Source organism: Agaricus bisporus (assembly GCF_000300575.1).
Source record: "Agaricus bisporus var. bisporus H97 unplaced genomic scaffold AGABI2scaffold_11, whole genome shotgun sequence".
In the NCBI taxonomy this organism is placed as follows: Eukaryota; Fungi; Basidiomycota; class Agaricomycetes; order Agaricales; family Agaricaceae; genus Agaricus; species Agaricus bisporus.
The window spans coordinates 1,053,896-1,071,278 of NW_006267346.1; the positions used below are offsets into that span (position 1 = coordinate 1,053,896).

Genomic DNA, 17,383 nt, shown 5'->3' on the forward strand with positions numbered 1-17,383 from the left:
TCATACCCAGTATTTTGACGTCATGATCAAAGCCTTATATAAATTGGATACATTCATGTTCGAGGCGTTTAACAGCTACAATGACCAACTTGCCCAACCCAAATTTCGATAGCAAGCCACCTACTAGGGTCATTCATCACCCTTCAGAGCCACTTCCGGCGCCCGTCGGGTACTCAGAGCCTGGGTCGACTGATTATGTAGTCCAAGACAGGTCTGGCGAAGGGACTCTTCAGCAGGAGAGACCTCTAGGAGTCCAGCCTGCAACGCAAGGTAGCTCACCAGGCCGGTTTTCGAGATGAGATCTGACATTGATCGTCTTGTTCATCAGGCGGAGTCGCTATTGGAGGTAGGCAGAATGAGGATTCATCCCGCTCCTTGAACCACAACCACTACCTTCCTGTTTTGGAAGCCTTGGTGGAAGTACCTTGAGTAGCGAATATTATCATCCTGAATGCCTCCCAAGCCTAAGCGTCCCAAGGCTAAGTCTGATGCGGTGGTCCCCTCGTGGGCCGACCATGTCAATCTCGACGAGCTGAACGAGAATCAGCGTCAATTCCTCTTCGCCAACTCAGGATCAGCTCCGGCCATCCTGGCTACTCTTCAACACAAGGGGTCTATCACCTCTTGGAACCCTCCTCGTGGTGGCCCGCTGGACGTTCGTCCATTCGGCCCAGATTCTATCATCCCCGCGCCCAGCACTGATTGGGATGCCGATGGGGGTGAACTCTTCGACCTCCCCGGAAGTAGTCTGGACCCTGCACAGACCACTTCTACTCTTGGTAAACGGCCCCAGCCACCCTCTCCTGCCCCCTCCACCTCGCTTGCAGCTGGCACTCCGCCGGCTAAGGCAGGTGATGATCAAGACATGCGCTCACCCGAGTCACCCACCCCCGCAAGCGCCCCCTTTTGGGGTGTTTACTTCAGGAATCTAGAGAACGCACTGGCCACTCTGGACCCCACACACCACCAGTCGGCGCGGTACCTCGGTACTATGCTCACTGGGTTGCAGAAGATAGTGCGCGATGAGCGCTATCTCTCCCTTCAGGTTGACGGCGGTTTCACCGTTGCCGACCTCATTGATGCCTTGCCGCACAGGTCTAGTGTGGTCCAGCCCCCCCACCCTCCTCGTGTTCCGGAGACCGGCCCTCGGCCTACCTCCAAACCCCCTCCTAAGAAGGTCAAGTTTAACCCGCCTTCTCCCCTTGCCAAGAAGGCGAGTGCTCCAGCTTCGGCTGATAGTGCACCGCCTATTCTTTCCCAACGACCGCCTCCGTCTCAGGCCCCGGCCGTTTCCGTCCGCACCCCGCATGCCAAGACTCCTGTCCGACGCAAGCAGGGCAAACACACAGTCCACGGCCCGTCTCGCCGAGGCATTATCATCTCCCCCCCGAGGAATGTTCGTCTCGGGGCTCACAAGTTCAAGGTTGAATTTATCAACAAACTCAACAACCTCCTACTCACTGATCTGAAGGTCGACGACCTTCTTATCGAACATGCTGCTGAACACGGGATATCCACCTTCCTCGCCACCACCCGTGTCCCCACTCCCGCTGAGTGCGCGTTCGTGCTTAAACACGTGCGTGCACACTTCGTCATTGAAGGGAAAGATAACGCCGGTCCGATCACCCTATCCACTCCCATGTCCACTTCTTATCTCAAGATCGTGGACATTCCTATCACCGATCCTAAATCAAAGGATTGGCTCAAAGCCACGGACGTCACTCTCTCCGAAGCGATGCTCGCATCTCCAGTCGGATCCTCGCTAGCCGACATCATCAAACACGTTCGCCTCATGCGAACCTCCCCTCATTCGGATTCATGCATAGCGTGGGTCGACATCTCCGACACCGTCTCGGGAACTTCTGCTAAGAAGTTCATTGGGAAGTTTATTTCTGTGGCACGCAAGAACTGCAAGATCCTCGGCGCTCGCCCCCACTCCGGTTCCGTCCTGTGCACTCGGTGTTACAGGTGGGGCCACCACTCATCTCAGTGCCGCCGCCTCGGTGTGCGCTGCCCTCTATGCGGAGGCCCTCATCGCGAGGACTCTCACTCTCTCATGGTGCCCGACGACAAAGTTGCACACCGACACTGCGTGAACTGTACCGCTTCCAAGCGGGAAAAGCGCAGCCACTCCGCTACAGATAAGGCTTGTCCTTTCTGGAAGCATCGGTTCGATCGGGAATGGCTTCGCAAGCAATTCCCAGCAAAGTGACAGCGTGTGTATTAACGTGCGTTATTTTTAGTAGATGTTTCTTTCTATTTTTACACTCTCTCTTCTTTCTACGGCGGGTCGTTACCTCGGCCTTTCTTACGGACCGTTATGTAGTCCTTCTTCTTTGATATTTCCTTTCCAAGTCTCTCTGTTAAACCCTGTTGCCAGCGTTTGACCTTGTCACGCGTCAGGGGGGGGGTCACCTTTGTAGTCGTAGCTGGCAGGTGTACGTAAAGCCGGGGGAACGCGTCATGGCACCCCACGTATGAGTAGTATTGAAATATATTACATTGATTACAAAAAAAAAAAAAAAAAAAAAAAAAAAGCAGAATGAGGATTTGCCCATGGGAAAAGCAACCGCGGCCGATAAAATGATCGGCAAGACTCAGAAGGTAGGCAGGCACTGATGCGAAGGGGAATCTCGGAAAGCTCATAACACTAATAGGTTGCCGGCAAAATGGGCAAAAATCCAGAGTTGCATGAGAAAGGGGAGCTGAGGGAAGCGGGTGGGAAGGCCGCAACCACTGGTCAAGCGAGGGCACCTCACGACTGAATTTCGAGTGATATTTATGCATGAAGTAGTAGTCGGGTTTACGTTTGCTAAGCATCATCCTGCTGTATATTAATTTGTATGTGTCAACGATCATATAAGTGTACGCTAAAGCCATGGAGGTAATCAAAGGCGAGGACCAAGCTGGACGCCATACAATGTGCGGCACGCGCGCGGACTTCAAAATGTGTAGGGTCGGCTGTAAATTTGAATACACCGGTTCCAACTACCAAGTGATAGGAAGTGATTGGTCGTCTATTTTTATCACAGTGCCCGCATTCCATCATCAACCACAACAACATTAATCTTTGTCCTTGCGGCTTCAAGTCGATGTCGCCAAAGAAAAGCTCAAAAGAAAATTACGAAAATGAAACTGCGAAATAAGATGGTGAGATGTTTCCGGTTGTTCCTTATCTTCAGCACCTTCTCCGACAACTAACAACGATTTGGCGCTCATCGACTTAGTAAGGGTAAACCAAAAACGGTAAGTGATTCGGGACAACCCTTTTTTTAGAATTCCATCGCGCTTCCTTCCCCTTCGTTTGGGAAGATACGTCTTAAAATCGTCCGCCAGTTGATGAACATGGGCCTATTATGTTCCAAAACTTTCTCACTGTTCATCACATGACGGATGACATCTACCAAAATAAACACCGAACAGGAAGGATCGTTGGTGGCAACGTAGTGCCTGCCTAGCCTCAACCTAGACAGTGCTCTTGCTTGGTTCCACCTTCGCTCACTTTGGCCAGTTCCGCTTCTATAAGGTCCGTGTTTAACCGAAGTTATTGCTTCATTTCTCACCTTTGTATGATGTACAGGCCATGAATCGACAAAAGAAGAATAGCACAGAAGACTTGCCTGTCGAAATCCTTGCTCTCATTTTCCAGCATGCGGTCGCTGCTTCATCCTCTCCTCGATACCAGACGACATTCAACCTCGCTCACGTCTGCTCTCTATGGCGAGCAGTTGCTTGGTCAACTCCTTCTATTTGGACAATGCTTCGGTCTGGAACCGTCACCAACAGAAACGCCGCCAACTTCCTTCAAATTTTACACCTTCATTTTTCAAATATTCAAAACTTGCCCCTCTTCCTCGAAATTTCGTATTCTGATGTCTTGGCCTCGCTGGAGGTTCCGAAAATCATCAATCGGACACTTCTCCATCCAGCTTATGCGGATAAAATTCAGTCTCTCGTTTTGAACGGTACTATTATAGGGCGAGTTCTTCCTGAATTCACGTTCGTGAATCTTGAGGAATTGGACGTAGACATGGGCTGGAGAAATAAAATTAACTTGACGACGTTGCCAAACCTCAAAAGACTCACAATCCGCCGACTAAATCGTCTTAACCCTGACTCCAGCCAAATTCCGTTTATGAATTTGACCTCACTTCGCCTCATAAATGTCTACCCTCACATATGCGTCAACTTCTTAGTCCAATGCTCTCAACTGACGGAGTTCGTCAATCATTTCGACGGTATACCAGTATGGCCGAGCCGAGACACGGAGTTCAAAATTTCGCTCGGAAGCACAGTCGTACTCAAGGACCTGCAACGCCTTTGTTGGACCTATATACCTCAATCCGGTTTCGACGTTCTTCTTCCCTGCCTTCAACTCCCTGCACTCAAAACTCTAGGTTGGCACCAATCACGTCGTTTTCCCCCGACGGAAGAACTAGATCTGTTCACGAAAAACTTTTGCTCTAACATATCAAGTAATCTAGTGAAGTTCATATTCGAAAGGCACTCTCTATCTTGGCCTTTGGCCATAATCAAAGACGCCCTACTTCGGTTTCCCCGTGTCGAAGAAATAGCTCTAAAAGAATGTTCGGCATCAAACATCAGCCTTCTCCTTTACACACTCGCTCCTACGCCCAATCAAGATTCCAATGACGACCATTTTTACCTACCATCTCTCCAAACTCTCACATTCTCGAGTGGTTTCAGACTCGGAGATGAATTCAAACGAAGACCTGTCAAATCCATAGAAGAGGCAAATCTACAATTGCCAATCCAGAATTTCCTATCCTCGAATAGGTTCAGGCGTCCTGGATTTTCCCGTTTTCGCCTCAATCTGATTGACGTGGATTTGTACGTCCCAGAACGTTGTTTGTTAGAGGAGTTGATAGGGAGAGGGTTCAGTTTGGAAGTATCGCGCAATGGTGAAAGGGTGGATCGGCCAGGACTTTGGGGGAAGCCTCTGGTATCGTGATGATACTGGCCGGGTCACGATCCACTTTAGACTGGTCGCCATTGATTCGGAATCATCTCTCAGTTTAGTACATGCTTGGTCAATCAGGCGTCGAAAATATGACAGCAGAAATCTTCCTTGATTTCCGAGCCCCGAGGAACCTTCGATGCCGAGTCACAAGTCCTTACTTTCTTCTCATTAATCTCAATTAAACTAGCATAATATGTCGTAGTTCATCTCAATAATGCCTCACTGTATTGTACACTTGAATCATCTCCAATTTCTATAAGAATACCAACGAAACACCCATATCATAATAATAGGAAGGCTCAATAGTTCGAATGTACATATTTGACCAGCTATTGCAGTTCCTCTCTATACTTATCCAGTATACCTATTCAAATACACCCCAACTACATACAAGTCAACAACGAGTGCGCCCTATCGAAGACCGCCTTTTGCTCCGCGGCCAACGCATTGTCTTCCGTCGTCGAGTTAATCACACTCACGGTCGCAAAACAACCCGCGTCCGACACTGTCTGTTCAAGGGGAAGTTGACGTGACCCACACCTCTCCGTATCACCACCTGGCGTATCAGGGAATGATTTGGTAGCAATGAATTTGAAGTTATCTGCGTTATTATTGCAACTGCTCGTAGCACTGAAATTGATGTTGACAGTGGTTCCTGCGGGCACAAGTCGGGAAGGGTCGGAAGAATGATGGGAAGAATAGCCAGAAGAATGATCGGAAGAATGGCCAGAAGAATGGCCGGAAGATTTGTAGGAATCTTGGAGGGAAGAATGGCCTGCAAGGTAGGCAGAAAGGAATTTCCGAACGAGCGCCGTGTATATTTTAGCGTCGATGGTGGATTGGCCTTTGGGGTCGGTTTCGAGAGTCGTAAAAGAGACAAATGAACCAGATTGGCCAGAAAAAGCGAAAGAGGGAATCCCCAAGTTCGCAGCCTCGCAAGCGGCGCTACTGTAGTATAAGAATAAGTAAGAGCCATCGCAAAGAAGAGATACATGTGTAACTTACTCAGTGCCAGAGATGTGAACAGTGGGGCCCAAGTTACCTAGAAAAGGATGCGTTCATTATTGCACTCTTGAGATTTAGTTCGTGTACGTACGGCCGATATTAACGCCAGCGACGACAAAGTCGGGATTCTTACCCCAACGAGCTTTAGCGAGATCTTGAATACCAACGCGAACGGCGTCGGCGCTAAAATCAAAATAGAGAATATCAACCTTGCGCATATATGTTCACATTAATGAACATACGGGAACGCATGGACATAGTGAATGTTTCCTGTTGTTGAACATTAGACATATCCATGTCAGGAAGAAGTAGAACTTACGATCATGGGGGTCTGTACCAATGGCCGGAGAACCGACAGCACAGGTGTCGAACTCGCAAGTTACATTCATAGGCGTAGGTGTCGCTGTGCTCCTTCCAGTGCCAGACCTGTCCACGGGGGGCGCAGAGAGAATGACCTAACAATTATCAATTTTGAATGAACATGAAGATGCCTCATGGTCAAGAGTGATATTCACCTCGAAACCTGCCGCCACGAGTTCCTTGTACTCTTCACGGATATTGGCGGTCGCCCAGCCGTCATCATTGGCGAGCACAATCTTTTGAGCGGCCGTACCGCAGATGAGAGTGGTGAGAGCGAGAAGCTTGACGAAAGAGGCCTTCATCGTTCAATAGACGTGCTGCAGGGACGACTTTCTGTTTACGTATTCGAGCATTTTATATCCTAGGACCACAAACGTGGATTCACCTGCTCACCTCGAAGAAATTCGTGATGTGAGAGATTTTCCCCACATACAGCACTCCGTTTACCAAGTTTGCTCTTGTTCATGTCGAGGTTTCGCGCTTGGCGAGTGCTATCCCAACGACACGTGTGTCAGAAGGTTGATTAAGGAGGATTAAGGTCTCTTCGTGAGAGAAATAGCTTTCGGCATCCAACCATGGTCTCTACGCAGATTCCCACTTGAACCTTCAGAGACCAAGCACGGATGAGTATAATATAGGGGAAAGCTATTCTTTAACTGCAACGTGTGTCGGAATACTCGGTAGCATAGATGCAGTTCCTGGGAATCGTGGTGAGCAGCGTAGAGGTAAACAACCAAAAGCACCAGGTTGAGTGTGATGACGTCATGAACTATTTAAAGCGTTGATCAAAAATTGGCATATAAGCACTGACCTTTCGGCGCACACAAAGTAAGCAACCTAGCAAATATCTATGCGTCTTATGCGTTCTTACTCGACGTAACGGTGACTCTAAATATGCAAACAGAGTGATTCACCCCCGTGTGTCATGCCCTCAGATCGGGTCCGTTCTAAGCCTGGGATCATCTTCCCTTTCTTTTCACAGCTGACAATAATATGCTCCCACATTTATTCATAGACAACTAGTCATTTCCCATTCCTAGATCCACGTTCCTACTATCCTAATAACCAGATATTATGACTTTCCTAATATTAGCTACATGACCACATGTTTTGCCGAGATTTCCCTAAGCTTGCGACTTGGAAGCTCTTGGAAGACATGTAAAATTTCCAGGGTCATACTCCTGTAAAAAAAATAAAAAAGGTATGTCGATTATTTTATCTCGCATGATTTGTTTTTGTCAACCTACTCCTATTTATTAGTCTTTTGAAAATGTGCCGCGGACTACGTTCGAGTATCGTCGTAATTGTTTTTTTTTTTCAAAAAGTTTCGCAATAATAGATACCTGATAAGGTGCTACTCATTTCTTGTTATACTTAGTACCGCGGGTGACGTCCGTCTCTCCTGTAGTATAAAAACCACCGTTTAGCTTTGAAGATCGTATGCATCTACCAAATTTGTTGGACACCACTGAGTACTACCATTGCGGTGTAGTGCGACAGCCGGCTAATGTCTAAACAGCCAGGTCGGTTGCTAACCTTATATTATGAGGAACGACTGGAGTCAGGGAAAGTCGTGCCTTGGTCATGCCCAGGAGATCATGTCACAAGGACCAGCCTGAGAGAGTAGCGAGAGGCGGCTGATGAACAGACAGTGAGTCGTACCCATAATAGAGTGGCAGGGGTTCTCAAGTCCAACGCGATCAGAACCTCCTTGAAAGCTGGGCTCCTAGGATATAAATTGCTTGAACTTGAAGCATTGGGGTGAAGAGATGGACTATATCGCGGCGATCTCAAATTCTATGCATTGGGTGAGGTAAAAGTCATTGAACGTAGTGGGTTTCCACGTTCACAGAACCAAAAAAGTACGGGGTGTTGAAATGGCCGACTGAAAGTCACCGCCGCGGCCTTACACCGACTGGTTTATATTTTTTTCCAAAGAAAGAAAAGAAGGAAAAAAACTGCAAAAGGGAATTGCACTTGCGGATAGCCCAATGTATATGAAAAGCCTTTTGAATATCCGCAGGGTTACTGCCAGCAGCATCTTTCTTTCCCATACGCGTGCCACGGTGCAGATCTGCAAGATTTTACATTCCTCTGCTCGGAAGGTATAAATTTGCCATCCCACCAACACGTTTGTAGCATTTCAAAAGGCTTTACCAGTCGCCAGAGCAACGGACACAAGTCTATTAGTCGCGTGATGATAGAGCCAGAGTTTCGCTGGCTATGGATGTGGGCCAACGAGAAGCCATATCATATTTAGGTTAGTTGCGCGGTGTAGGGGTTCAAATAGTTGAGTAGCCTCGCTCGATTTCGAATGGCCCAGCCCAAGTTACACTTGATAGCAGTTGATAAAGCGAATGAATTCAAAATTCTACCCAAGTGTGACAATCTAGTGATGAGCGGATTTAGTAGGAAGGTCCTGCTCAAGGAAGCCAAGGAATTGTTCAGCACCACCCTCGGTCCCTTCACCGCTCGCAGAGGCAGTCGTCGCCGTGGCCGTGGTAGGTTCTACAGCATCGTATGCGGAGAGCTCGGAGGCGAGATCAGCAGGCACAGCGGGGGCTTGAGGGGAGGGAGGAAGGCTGAACTGCTTCACAACACCAACATGTGCGTCCTTTGGCTATTCTGGTATAAATCACGGCACTTAAAGCTACAAGGCACGACGTACCGTGGGATTGGGCTTGTATGCTTTTATTTCGCGCAAGTAGATATCCTGGACAAGGTCTGCGGGTGTATTCGGAATTAGGTCCTCTGCCACGAATTTAAATGCACACACCCTTCCGCGCGACAGTGGTGGAGGAGAATGAGCGGATACGAGACGCATGACGAGCCTGTCGACGTGTTTAGTGTCCTCGAATGAAGCTGAAAGAAATACAAGGACGCACAATCGCAGCGGTCTGCCTGAGGATGGTTGACATGATGGAGAAAAGGAAGATGTGACGTGACAATTGTGACCTGTCCTCCGGTTTCGCCAAGCTCACCAGAATCCAACACTTCACCTTCATCATGCTCGCTCGACTTACTGCTGCTCGTCGCCTTCCTCGGGTTCTCGGTGTCCGCTTCGCCAATACTCGTGCTGAGGGCAGCGTCGCCCAGTCTAGGGAATTCAGGTACGTACCGCGTCTGTTTGTGTCCTGGATACCTTGATTCACCCGCCGGTTTCCGTTGCAGCAAGAAGGAGAAAGCCCATGAGGGTATGTGATCACGGCGTGTCTGATACTGTTCGGGTTCTCATCGTGAATTGTAGACCAGTTCATTCGTGAACATGAGCGACAACAAATAAAGAAACTCCGGGAGCAGGTATGTCACTATTGTTCATGCTCTTACCTTCTATTCACGTCCTTTAGATCAATGCTAAGAAAGCTGAAGTGGTGAGTCGACCAAAAACCTGTTCTTCAACTGTGTATAACCGTCTCCGCCCAATGCAGGATGCTCTCGAGAAGGAACACGCGGAACTGGCAGAAAAGGCAGAAAAGGCTTGAAAGTGGCTCGCTCATTGGTAAGTTGCTTGTTGGTGTTCGTTATGGGTGTTGTCTCAGTGAAAAACCCAGGCCCAACTGTTCTAGAATTACGGGGGTGTTTGATGCAGCTTATGATGTTCGTATGGACTTCGATACATCGTTTGAAATAAAAGTCTTTCAGAATCTATTGTCGGTCCAGACCACTCGAGACTGCGCCGTCTGACGCTGGCTTTCGGCTCAGACAGATTACGTCAGTGATCGGGCCTTTGATATTAGCTGATGTTACTCTCCGCCAATCTCCAGGAGCACCAAGTTTTATCATGGACCCTCACGTAGCCAACGACTTGCCAAATGATATCCTGATCATCGTATTACAATCTTTGTGGAACGACTACCATTCCCTTTTCCAATGTGCTTTAGTGAACCACGCCTTTTATCAAGCGGCCTCCAAGTTCCTGTATCGCAAAGTCGTGCTCTCACCCCGATACGTTCGCATTCCTTCCCAGGACGGAGGATCTGTATGTAGTTTTTACCAATCACACAGATGGCTTTTTCACTTTCTATCCAGGACTCTTCGAATCTCGAGTCGGCTACTCTTCCCTCATATGCCAGATTCGTAGAAATTATCGAAATATCCCGTACGTCCTTTCCCCCCAATCTTGTAAAGCAGCATCATGAAGGACTCCTTTTTGGTTCTAATTGTCCTTTCCTTCCTCTTCTACCGCGGCGTCGATGTCCAGGTTATCTGTCATGCCGACCGCCACCTGCAAACTATCTGTCAGAAATCATTCTCGACGCAATTACACAGTTCAAGAACCTACGAGTAGCAATCTTCACACCAATAACGTTCCACGAAGATGTCTTTACCGATGTACTCAAATATCTTGGCGGCTCAGTTTCTTCTTCTGTGGACAATTCAGAAAATTACCCACCACCACGACACGAGGCCGTTGACATCCCACCAATTCTTCAAGAATTAGTCGTAAATACGTCTTGCACGGACGAAGTTCGTGCACCGCTTCTTATTCAAATCACCGGCCTGTCAAAGCTGTCGATCCACAGCCCAACAAGAGCAATTCTTCAGCTTCTTTCGGATTGGCTCCGCAGGTTGTCAGATACACTCACAGAGTTGCATTTAAAGGTACGCTTTTTGTAACCCTTTTATTTTTGCCATTTTTCTCCTTCCGCTTTCCGTGCCGTCGGCTTCGAGAATCGGAATGGCTAGAGAGTTATACCTTTTTTTTTTTCCGTTCCTCGATTCTCGGGTTATATTTCTATCTTCGTTTGTTTCGCTAGCAAATTTTTTTTTTTGCTGTGGCTTCTTTTTGCTTCTCTTACCTATCATTTGTTTTGCTTGACGTACCCTTCTTCTTCTCACTTCTATTCTGTCTATCCGATTTGGGAGGACACTTGACTGACTGACATTCATAAACAACTACACACTCTTCTCTTTTCGGACTTCTTCCTCAAAACTCTACTTTCACCTTTCCGATAACGCCGAAATACCGCATCTGGTTCTCACCGAATTCCGTTTTTTTACTCACATATATTTACATATACAACAATCCGCACTCTTAAAACAAAAGGATAACTGCGGCTCCGTGACACCTGGAGTATTAAGATCCTTCATGCCCTTGTTAGAGCGGAACATTCAAAGTTTATCAATAGGTCTGTCATACTCACTGACAGACGAAGACATTTTTTCAGTTTTGCACCACCTACAAAATTTGCGCAAAGTCGAATTGAGATATTATTGGGTTCGTTTTCTCTTTTTTTCAATTTCTTTTCCTCTTTTCATATTGAAGCTCATTTATTATGTTATTTTTTTTTTTTCCTTTTTTTAAAAGCAACTTCGACAACCGAGAACTCTACCTCGTCTAGCACGATTACGTTCTTTTACCGGATATCACATCAATTACCAAACACGTTATCAAGTCCGATTTTTATGCAAATGGATACGTCGAACCATAACCTCATCACCCATCGAATCTCTTCATCTCATCCAAGACGATCCCGATCAACAACTCCCAGAATCCCTCGATACCTCTTCTTCTTCTTCTTCTTCATTCGACTTTGACAATGATATCACCATTTTAAATAATACTGGTGCATATATCAGTTTTCGCAGTCTAGTCGACCATATATGTTCTTGTCATTCCGAAACTTTGAAAATTTTGGATATGAAGAACGAATTTATCGATATCAAATCTTTAAAAAATCTAATTGGGTGTCTTTCCGAGTTGGAAGAAATGCATATATGTGCTGGTCCACATTCTCTAGTTCGTTCTCTCCTTCCCTTCACAACTCTACATACATAATCATTATAATAATAAACAAAAAAACTGATTTCTTTTTGTTTCTTTTTTTAGAGTGTATTCAAAAAACACGCTCCATCCTCATTATACAAACTCCATACAGCCTCCTTCAATATCCGTAATATCCGATCAAGCAAACGTCGAGTTATCGATATGGAATTAGTTACTGCGATAATGAGACATGGACCTCCTTTATTACGAAGATTATCTGTCAATGGTCAATCTTGGGAGGTTCGTTTTCTTTTCTTTCTTTCTTTATATATCCTATCTTCAACCTCCATTGATCTGGTATTATTGTAGAGTTCATGGAAAACCTCATTTCGTCGCGAGCCGGATAGTCACCAGTCAACCAACATTATGAGTTGGGATTGAGGGTCTTAGGCTATAGGGCCCGAGATCCCCAGGCGGTGAGATCGAAGCTGGAACGCAGTCGGGTCACCCCAAAAGCGTGGGCTTCGATCACCTATGTTGGCTGACCGGGCTTCCAGTAATAAGGGTTCGGGTGGGTGGGAAATAAAAATAAAAGATGTAGAGGTGCGGAACGTATAGGACCGCACCGATAGAGTAGTAATAGTAGAAGAGATAAAATGTGACGTGTCACTCTAATCACAATTGATCATATGGTTCACACACACGGTCTTCGCTCCGAAAAATCAGACCGCGCTCGTTCCTCGCGCGTTCTTCCACAAAAACGACCACATATTCGTTCTTCACATCCATAAATATCATCAACCTATTCCTCCATGGAACAAAAAATACATGGAACCACCATCACCATCACCATCACCACCATCATCATCGTCATCGTCATCATCTTCATTCGAAGAAAAAGAATCAACTCGAACTCAAGCCGAAACATATCCTCATCCACCAACAGAACATTTCACTCTTACCACCACCACTCCTCTCACCGTCTCGAGACCTCAAAAAACAACAAGTATCTTGACTACGACTTCCTCTCCCATGAAGAAGAATAATGTAGACGGTGGTGGACCTCATATCAGGTTCAGCGAACCCAAAGAAATCAAGTCATCAGAGTAGACCAGTTTAGTAACGAGTAATCAACTCTGTCGAGGACGATTTCGATTTCCCTTTATCTTCATCTTCGAATCGAATGGACGAACAGAATTTCCTTTACCTAAACTACCAAATCCTGTCCCCATCTGTCGTATAACCAAATGAACCTTAATTAAAGAAATCGTATACTTGACACATGTCCCCCGACCAGCCGGCGAAAAGTCCAGATTTCCATCTCGCTTTTTTTTTTTGGAAACAGACATGCACACATTATTATGCACATCGTCTTTAAAATCTCAGCCAGTACAAACATCAAAGACACTTTGAGTATGAAATAATAATTAATCCATGCTCCAGTTCCTCCTCTGTGGGTATGTATATAGACACCAGTCAAAAACAAGATGTCACTTATGAAACTATGGATACGAAAAAAAAGGGGAAATGAAACACATGATAGGTATAAAGAATTAGTTAAACCGCTTATAACCACTTGAAGGAAATACATAATCATCCAATTCAGTCTGTTCAACGAGCTTCCAACGTTGATCGGATCGAGGCTTGATATTACACTTGAATGGTTTAGGATGACTGAAAGGTAAATTGAGCGCGTTCCGCATACGTCAGCAAGAAGAGAAGCGGGGAGAGGGAAAAAGTTTAATCGTTTTCGGTCGATTACTCACCTGACGAAGCCAGTCGTAAATTCCACTGGAGGCGTAATTGGATCTCCATTCTCGTCTATCGCCTTTGTGATATCCATCGTTGCAATCAAATTCGTGCTGATCGACCACAAATTCTCTTCAGCAAAATGACGACCGGGACAAATCCTAGAAATCAAACAAAGGTCAGTTGCTTTGTTTCGGGTTCATTTCATCCCCACTTACCTGCGGCCGAAACCAAAAATAACGGTTCGCGGATCCGGTAAATCGGGGTTCTTAATATACCGCTCGGGGTTAAATTCAGTTGGTGCATCGCAATCATGGAGAATTGAGCTAAACATGGCACACTAGTAAGACGAAAGAAGCAAAAAGCAAAATACGATGCGAACTCACCGTATGTTTACTAAGACAGTTGTGCCAGAGGACAAGTACCAATCGCGGTATACATCATCTTCCATCAGGCGGTGTGGTAAACCCATAGGAACTGGAACATTCCATCTTATGAACGTCAGCTGTTGGAGGGGGGGGGGAAGAAAGCAAGGAAACTAACCTTAGACATTCTTTCAACACACATTCAAGATAAGGTAGACTGAGTCTATCCTCGTGAGTGGGTAACCTCTGATCTCCACACACGTAATCCATCTCATCTTGAAGCTTCTTATAAACATCGGGGTTAAGAACCATAGCCAGTATAAATGTTTGAAGTGCCGATACAGTCTTGAGCCCGTATCAGATGATAGACAATTCCGATTTCAGACGGGATACACTCACCGTATCCTCAGCAGCTTGGCACAAAGGATCAGGATCGCCGTCAATGTCTACTGTCAATAAAATCATTGCTCACCGGCATATAGCGTGCCCGCAGAGCCTTGTATGTCAGATCGATCTTCTGGTGACACATGTCCTTCAACATTTGAGAGCTTTTCGACGAGCGTTGAGACGTATGATTGTCCGCCTCCGCCATCCCGCTAAGAATGCATTGTTAGTTGACAGGTGATGGTTTAAGGCGCATATATTAACCATATCTTTAATAACGAGGTCATAGGGCACGCGGAACATGACTTCGACGGCTTTACGCGTCTCGAGAGCGTTGCGTTTGAAATTAGTAAAAGGTAGCCATGTCGGGAGATATTTCATTGAAGGGAAAAAGTCGACCAGAGTAGCTGCGGGAGAGCCCGACTCTACGGTCAACGTCGCTGCCTTGTCGACTTTGGAACTATCAGAACCAAGCAAAAAAACAGCAACTATTGTTACTGACCGAGCTTGACGAACAAGTCGTCGACTGATTCGACGTCGCGGTTGTATGTGATTTTGAGTATTGTGGCGGCGGCATACCTGGCGAATCCGTGAGCATATAGTCAATGTTAGCTAACCAAACACGCACCTCTTCAGGTGATTAATCATAGCGTCAGGGTCCTCGGCCAAGCTCTTGAGAAGAACAACGGTCTCCTTCGCTTGAAGGGGGCGGAAGCTGGTGACGGTACGGCAGTTGAAGAAATGATTGATCCATCGTCGGTGTCTCCGGAACTGTTGACCGCTTGAAAAGGCTATCAGAGACGGTAAATGGCGACGACTCTGAGCAGACTGACTATCTGACATGGGTCGTTGCGTGGCTCCATCCCATACTATTCGGATCAGGTCAAGCTATTTTTTTCCTTCGTTCGACTCAAACATACGCACAGTTCGGAGAACAAGACGAATCTCGGACGATCCGAATACAGAGAGCTCCTTTTATCAAGAAGCTCGCGTGCAGCGTCGAGGGTGTTGAGGATGATCATGACTTGGCCAAAGACCTTTAGCCTCACAACGTCGCCTAGGAGGAGATGGATGAGAGCCTATTTTTGGACAGCATTCATTAGCGCGAACCGTATTGAGCACCCCACTCTGCGAATTTGTTCTCTGGACGCGTGAAGGGAATCTGGAGTGCATTGCCGACGAAGGGAAGCGGTCGGGGCCCCGGAGGATGGCGGTAGCGACGCGAAGAAAAGTAGCGAGCAGCGATGCCGACGGCGAAGGCGAGGAGGGCGAGGTAGCGGGTGAGGGAAAAAGGCATAAGGGGGGAGGAGAGAAAAGGGAGGGGGATTATAAAGGCTCTGGACTGGCGACATAGACAGGATGACGATAGACGAATAATTAAATGGACAAGAATAGCAGTTCACATGGCCAGCCAAAGAACCACGCTCACTTGGCCTATGTCAAGTCAAACAGAACCCGCATCCTCGCCTCGCCTCGCCCCTCGCCCCTCCAGGGTCATCACACCACCCTGACTAGGGCGAATCTGTCAATGCTGCATCACTCCAGTCCCTGAGCCCAGAGCCCGCGCCAGTTCAGTCCAGGAACAGCGCAACACCACTGCAGTCGGAGTCGGATAAGATCAATCAACGCGGGTAGAGTCAACCACCAAAGCTTCTCCTTCTCAGGGACAGCGTGACGTGACAATTCGCCTGTGGCGGTTAAATTAACGCTCTGACAAACCTTTTTCGCCCCCTCCACGCGAGGTCCTGCATGCACCCGTATTAATCGCATTGGCATCCGATCTACACCATGAGAGCTCGTATATCGACTCCCTATCCGTCGTAATCAACCGCGCACAAGGGAAACATCGACCCCAAACCTCGCGTAGCTACTCCCAATGGTGTTCATAATTGCAATACTACACCCAGGGAGCTAATTTTCTCACGTATACCCGAATTTCCAATCGCCATGTGTATTTTTCCCCCTTCAGGATCCCAAAACCCGAACGCTTGGTCCTATATATTCAAAAAGAGCCCGGTCTACGCCACACAGTTCGAGACCGCGAACAAAAGAATGTTATGCAAAGAGTTAGCTCCTTCTCTCACATGATAACCCAACAAATCGGTGAAACTTCTTGGCATTTTTTTTCTTCTTCGCAAACGGTCCTGTTTCCTTCGTGAAAACATACAAATTTACGGCCCGTAGGATGTGGAACATGACTAAGCTCCTCTGTGTTGTTCTATCACCTTTCGGTAGGATGTGTCCTCATGGGACATTATCATTCAAGCCATCATCACCACTCGCTCCGCCGATTATCATCAAACCCGAGCTACCTCCAACCGGTTGGAAAAGAACCTAACCTACAACGCGAATTTGGCGCAAATGGCTTTGTATCCCAGTCACTCACTCACACACACTCTCATATCGGGAGTTCTATAGCTATCACGTTAAACAACCCAAGACTTTCTATTACCTCCTTTTGACTCGGGTAATCGTCACCGTCTCTCGCACATGTGGTTTCAAGTGCGGAAGAATTTTCTGATCCACTTTTCTTTGTTGATGCATGATCAGAGGCCAGAGCTTCTCATAGTCTCTCCACTGTGGAAGTCTTCTAGACTACTACGTATCGGTGCCCCAGGATTTACCCTCGAGCATTCACGCCTTCCACGCTCTCTTCATACATATCCTTCTCTCGCCGATCAACAAAGTCGGCATCTTTTACGGTTCATGAATCGTTTAGTTCCGTTATTTATATACATACTCTCCAGTATTGCTCTTAGCACTTTATCCACCTGCGTCTATAACAGGAAGACACATAAGTCGAGTTTGTACTAGCATATACCCATGAAGCAA

At 46.9% G+C, this 17,383-nt stretch overlaps 8 protein-coding genes across 8 annotated transcripts; 5 read left to right on the plus strand and 3 right to left on the minus strand.

The window, feature by feature from the left end:
* Window positions 1-1,792: 1,792 nt before the first annotated feature.
* AGABI2DRAFT_76509 (hypothetical protein) lies at window positions 1,793-2,212 on the plus strand (the record flags this gene model as incomplete). The annotated part of the gene is made up of 1 exon (XM_006455816.1): window positions 1,793-2,212. One exon carries the CDS (start codon window positions 1,793-1,795, stop codon window positions 2,210-2,212), a length of 420 nt encoding a protein of 139 aa, XP_006455879.1.
* Window positions 2,213-2,556: 344 nt separating this feature from the next.
* AGABI2DRAFT_121797 (hypothetical protein) lies at window positions 2,557-2,765 on the plus strand (the record flags this gene model as incomplete). Its single annotated transcript, XM_006455817.1, has 2 exons — window positions 2,557-2,604; window positions 2,658-2,765. The coding sequence occupies 2 exons, from the start codon at window positions 2,557-2,559 to the stop codon at window positions 2,763-2,765; spliced, it is 156 nt and encodes a 51-aa protein (XP_006455880.1).
* Window positions 2,766-4,514: 1,749 nt separating this feature from the next.
* Window positions 4,515-5,225, plus strand: AGABI2DRAFT_195206 (hypothetical protein; the record flags this gene model as incomplete). Its single annotated transcript, XM_006455818.1, has 1 exon — window positions 4,515-5,225. A coding segment is annotated over one exon (458 nt), but the record flags the coding sequence as incomplete, so codon positions are not given.
* AGABI2DRAFT_227511 (hypothetical protein) lies at window positions 5,206-6,664 on the minus strand. The gene is made up of 7 exons (XM_006455819.1): window positions 6,502-6,664; window positions 6,306-6,441; window positions 6,229-6,256; window positions 6,078-6,169; window positions 5,987-6,023; window positions 5,868-5,929; window positions 5,206-5,582 (listed from the first exon to the last, which is right to left on the minus strand). The coding sequence occupies exons 1-7, from the start codon at window positions 6,646-6,648 to the stop codon at window positions 5,365-5,367; spliced, it is 720 nt and encodes a 239-aa protein (XP_006455882.1). The 5' UTR covers window positions 6,649-6,664; the 3' UTR covers window positions 5,206-5,364.
* Window positions 6,665-8,735: 2,071 nt separating this feature from the next.
* On the minus strand, window positions 8,736-9,264 carry CIPB (the record flags this gene model as incomplete). Its single annotated transcript, XM_006455820.1, has 4 exons — window positions 8,736-8,966; window positions 9,015-9,070; window positions 9,123-9,177; window positions 9,232-9,264. The coding sequence occupies 4 exons, from the start codon at window positions 9,262-9,264 to the stop codon at window positions 8,736-8,738; spliced, it is 375 nt and encodes a 124-aa protein (XP_006455883.1).
* Window positions 9,265-9,352: 88 nt separating this feature from the next.
* Window positions 9,353-9,828, plus strand: INH1 (INH1 subunit of the mitochondrial F1F0 ATP synthase; the record flags this gene model as incomplete). Its single annotated transcript, XM_006455821.1, has 5 exons — window positions 9,353-9,456; window positions 9,518-9,540; window positions 9,594-9,646; window positions 9,694-9,717; window positions 9,775-9,828. 5 exons carry the CDS (start codon window positions 9,353-9,355, stop codon window positions 9,826-9,828), a joined length of 258 nt encoding a protein of 85 aa, XP_006455884.1.
* A 130-nt stretch (window positions 9,829-9,958) lies between these two features.
* On the plus strand, window positions 9,959-12,809 carry AGABI2DRAFT_210518 (hypothetical protein). Its single transcript, XM_006455822.1, has 8 exons — window positions 9,959-10,325; window positions 10,376-10,445; window positions 10,548-10,678; window positions 10,754-10,948; window positions 11,394-11,564; window positions 11,655-12,086; window positions 12,177-12,353; window positions 12,423-12,809. Exons 1-8 carry the CDS (start codon window positions 10,128-10,130, stop codon window positions 12,492-12,494), a joined length of 1,446 nt encoding a protein of 481 aa, XP_006455885.1. The 5' UTR covers window positions 9,959-10,127; the 3' UTR covers window positions 12,495-12,809.
* Window positions 12,810-13,606: 797 nt separating this feature from the next.
* AGABI2DRAFT_210521 (hypothetical protein) lies at window positions 13,607-16,034 on the minus strand (the record flags this gene model as incomplete). The annotated part of the gene is made up of 13 exons (XM_006455823.1): window positions 15,662-16,034; window positions 15,476-15,608; window positions 15,385-15,420; window positions 15,180-15,332; window positions 15,054-15,130; window positions 14,816-15,003; window positions 14,640-14,763; window positions 14,567-14,580; window positions 14,346-14,512; window positions 14,189-14,293; window positions 14,021-14,128; window positions 13,820-13,963; window positions 13,607-13,727 (listed from the first exon to the last, which is right to left on the minus strand). The coding sequence occupies exons 1-13, from the start codon at window positions 15,846-15,848 to the stop codon at window positions 13,607-13,609; spliced, it is 1,557 nt and encodes a 518-aa protein (XP_006455886.1). The 5' UTR covers window positions 15,849-16,034.
* Window positions 16,035-17,383: the final 1,349 nt, after the last annotated feature.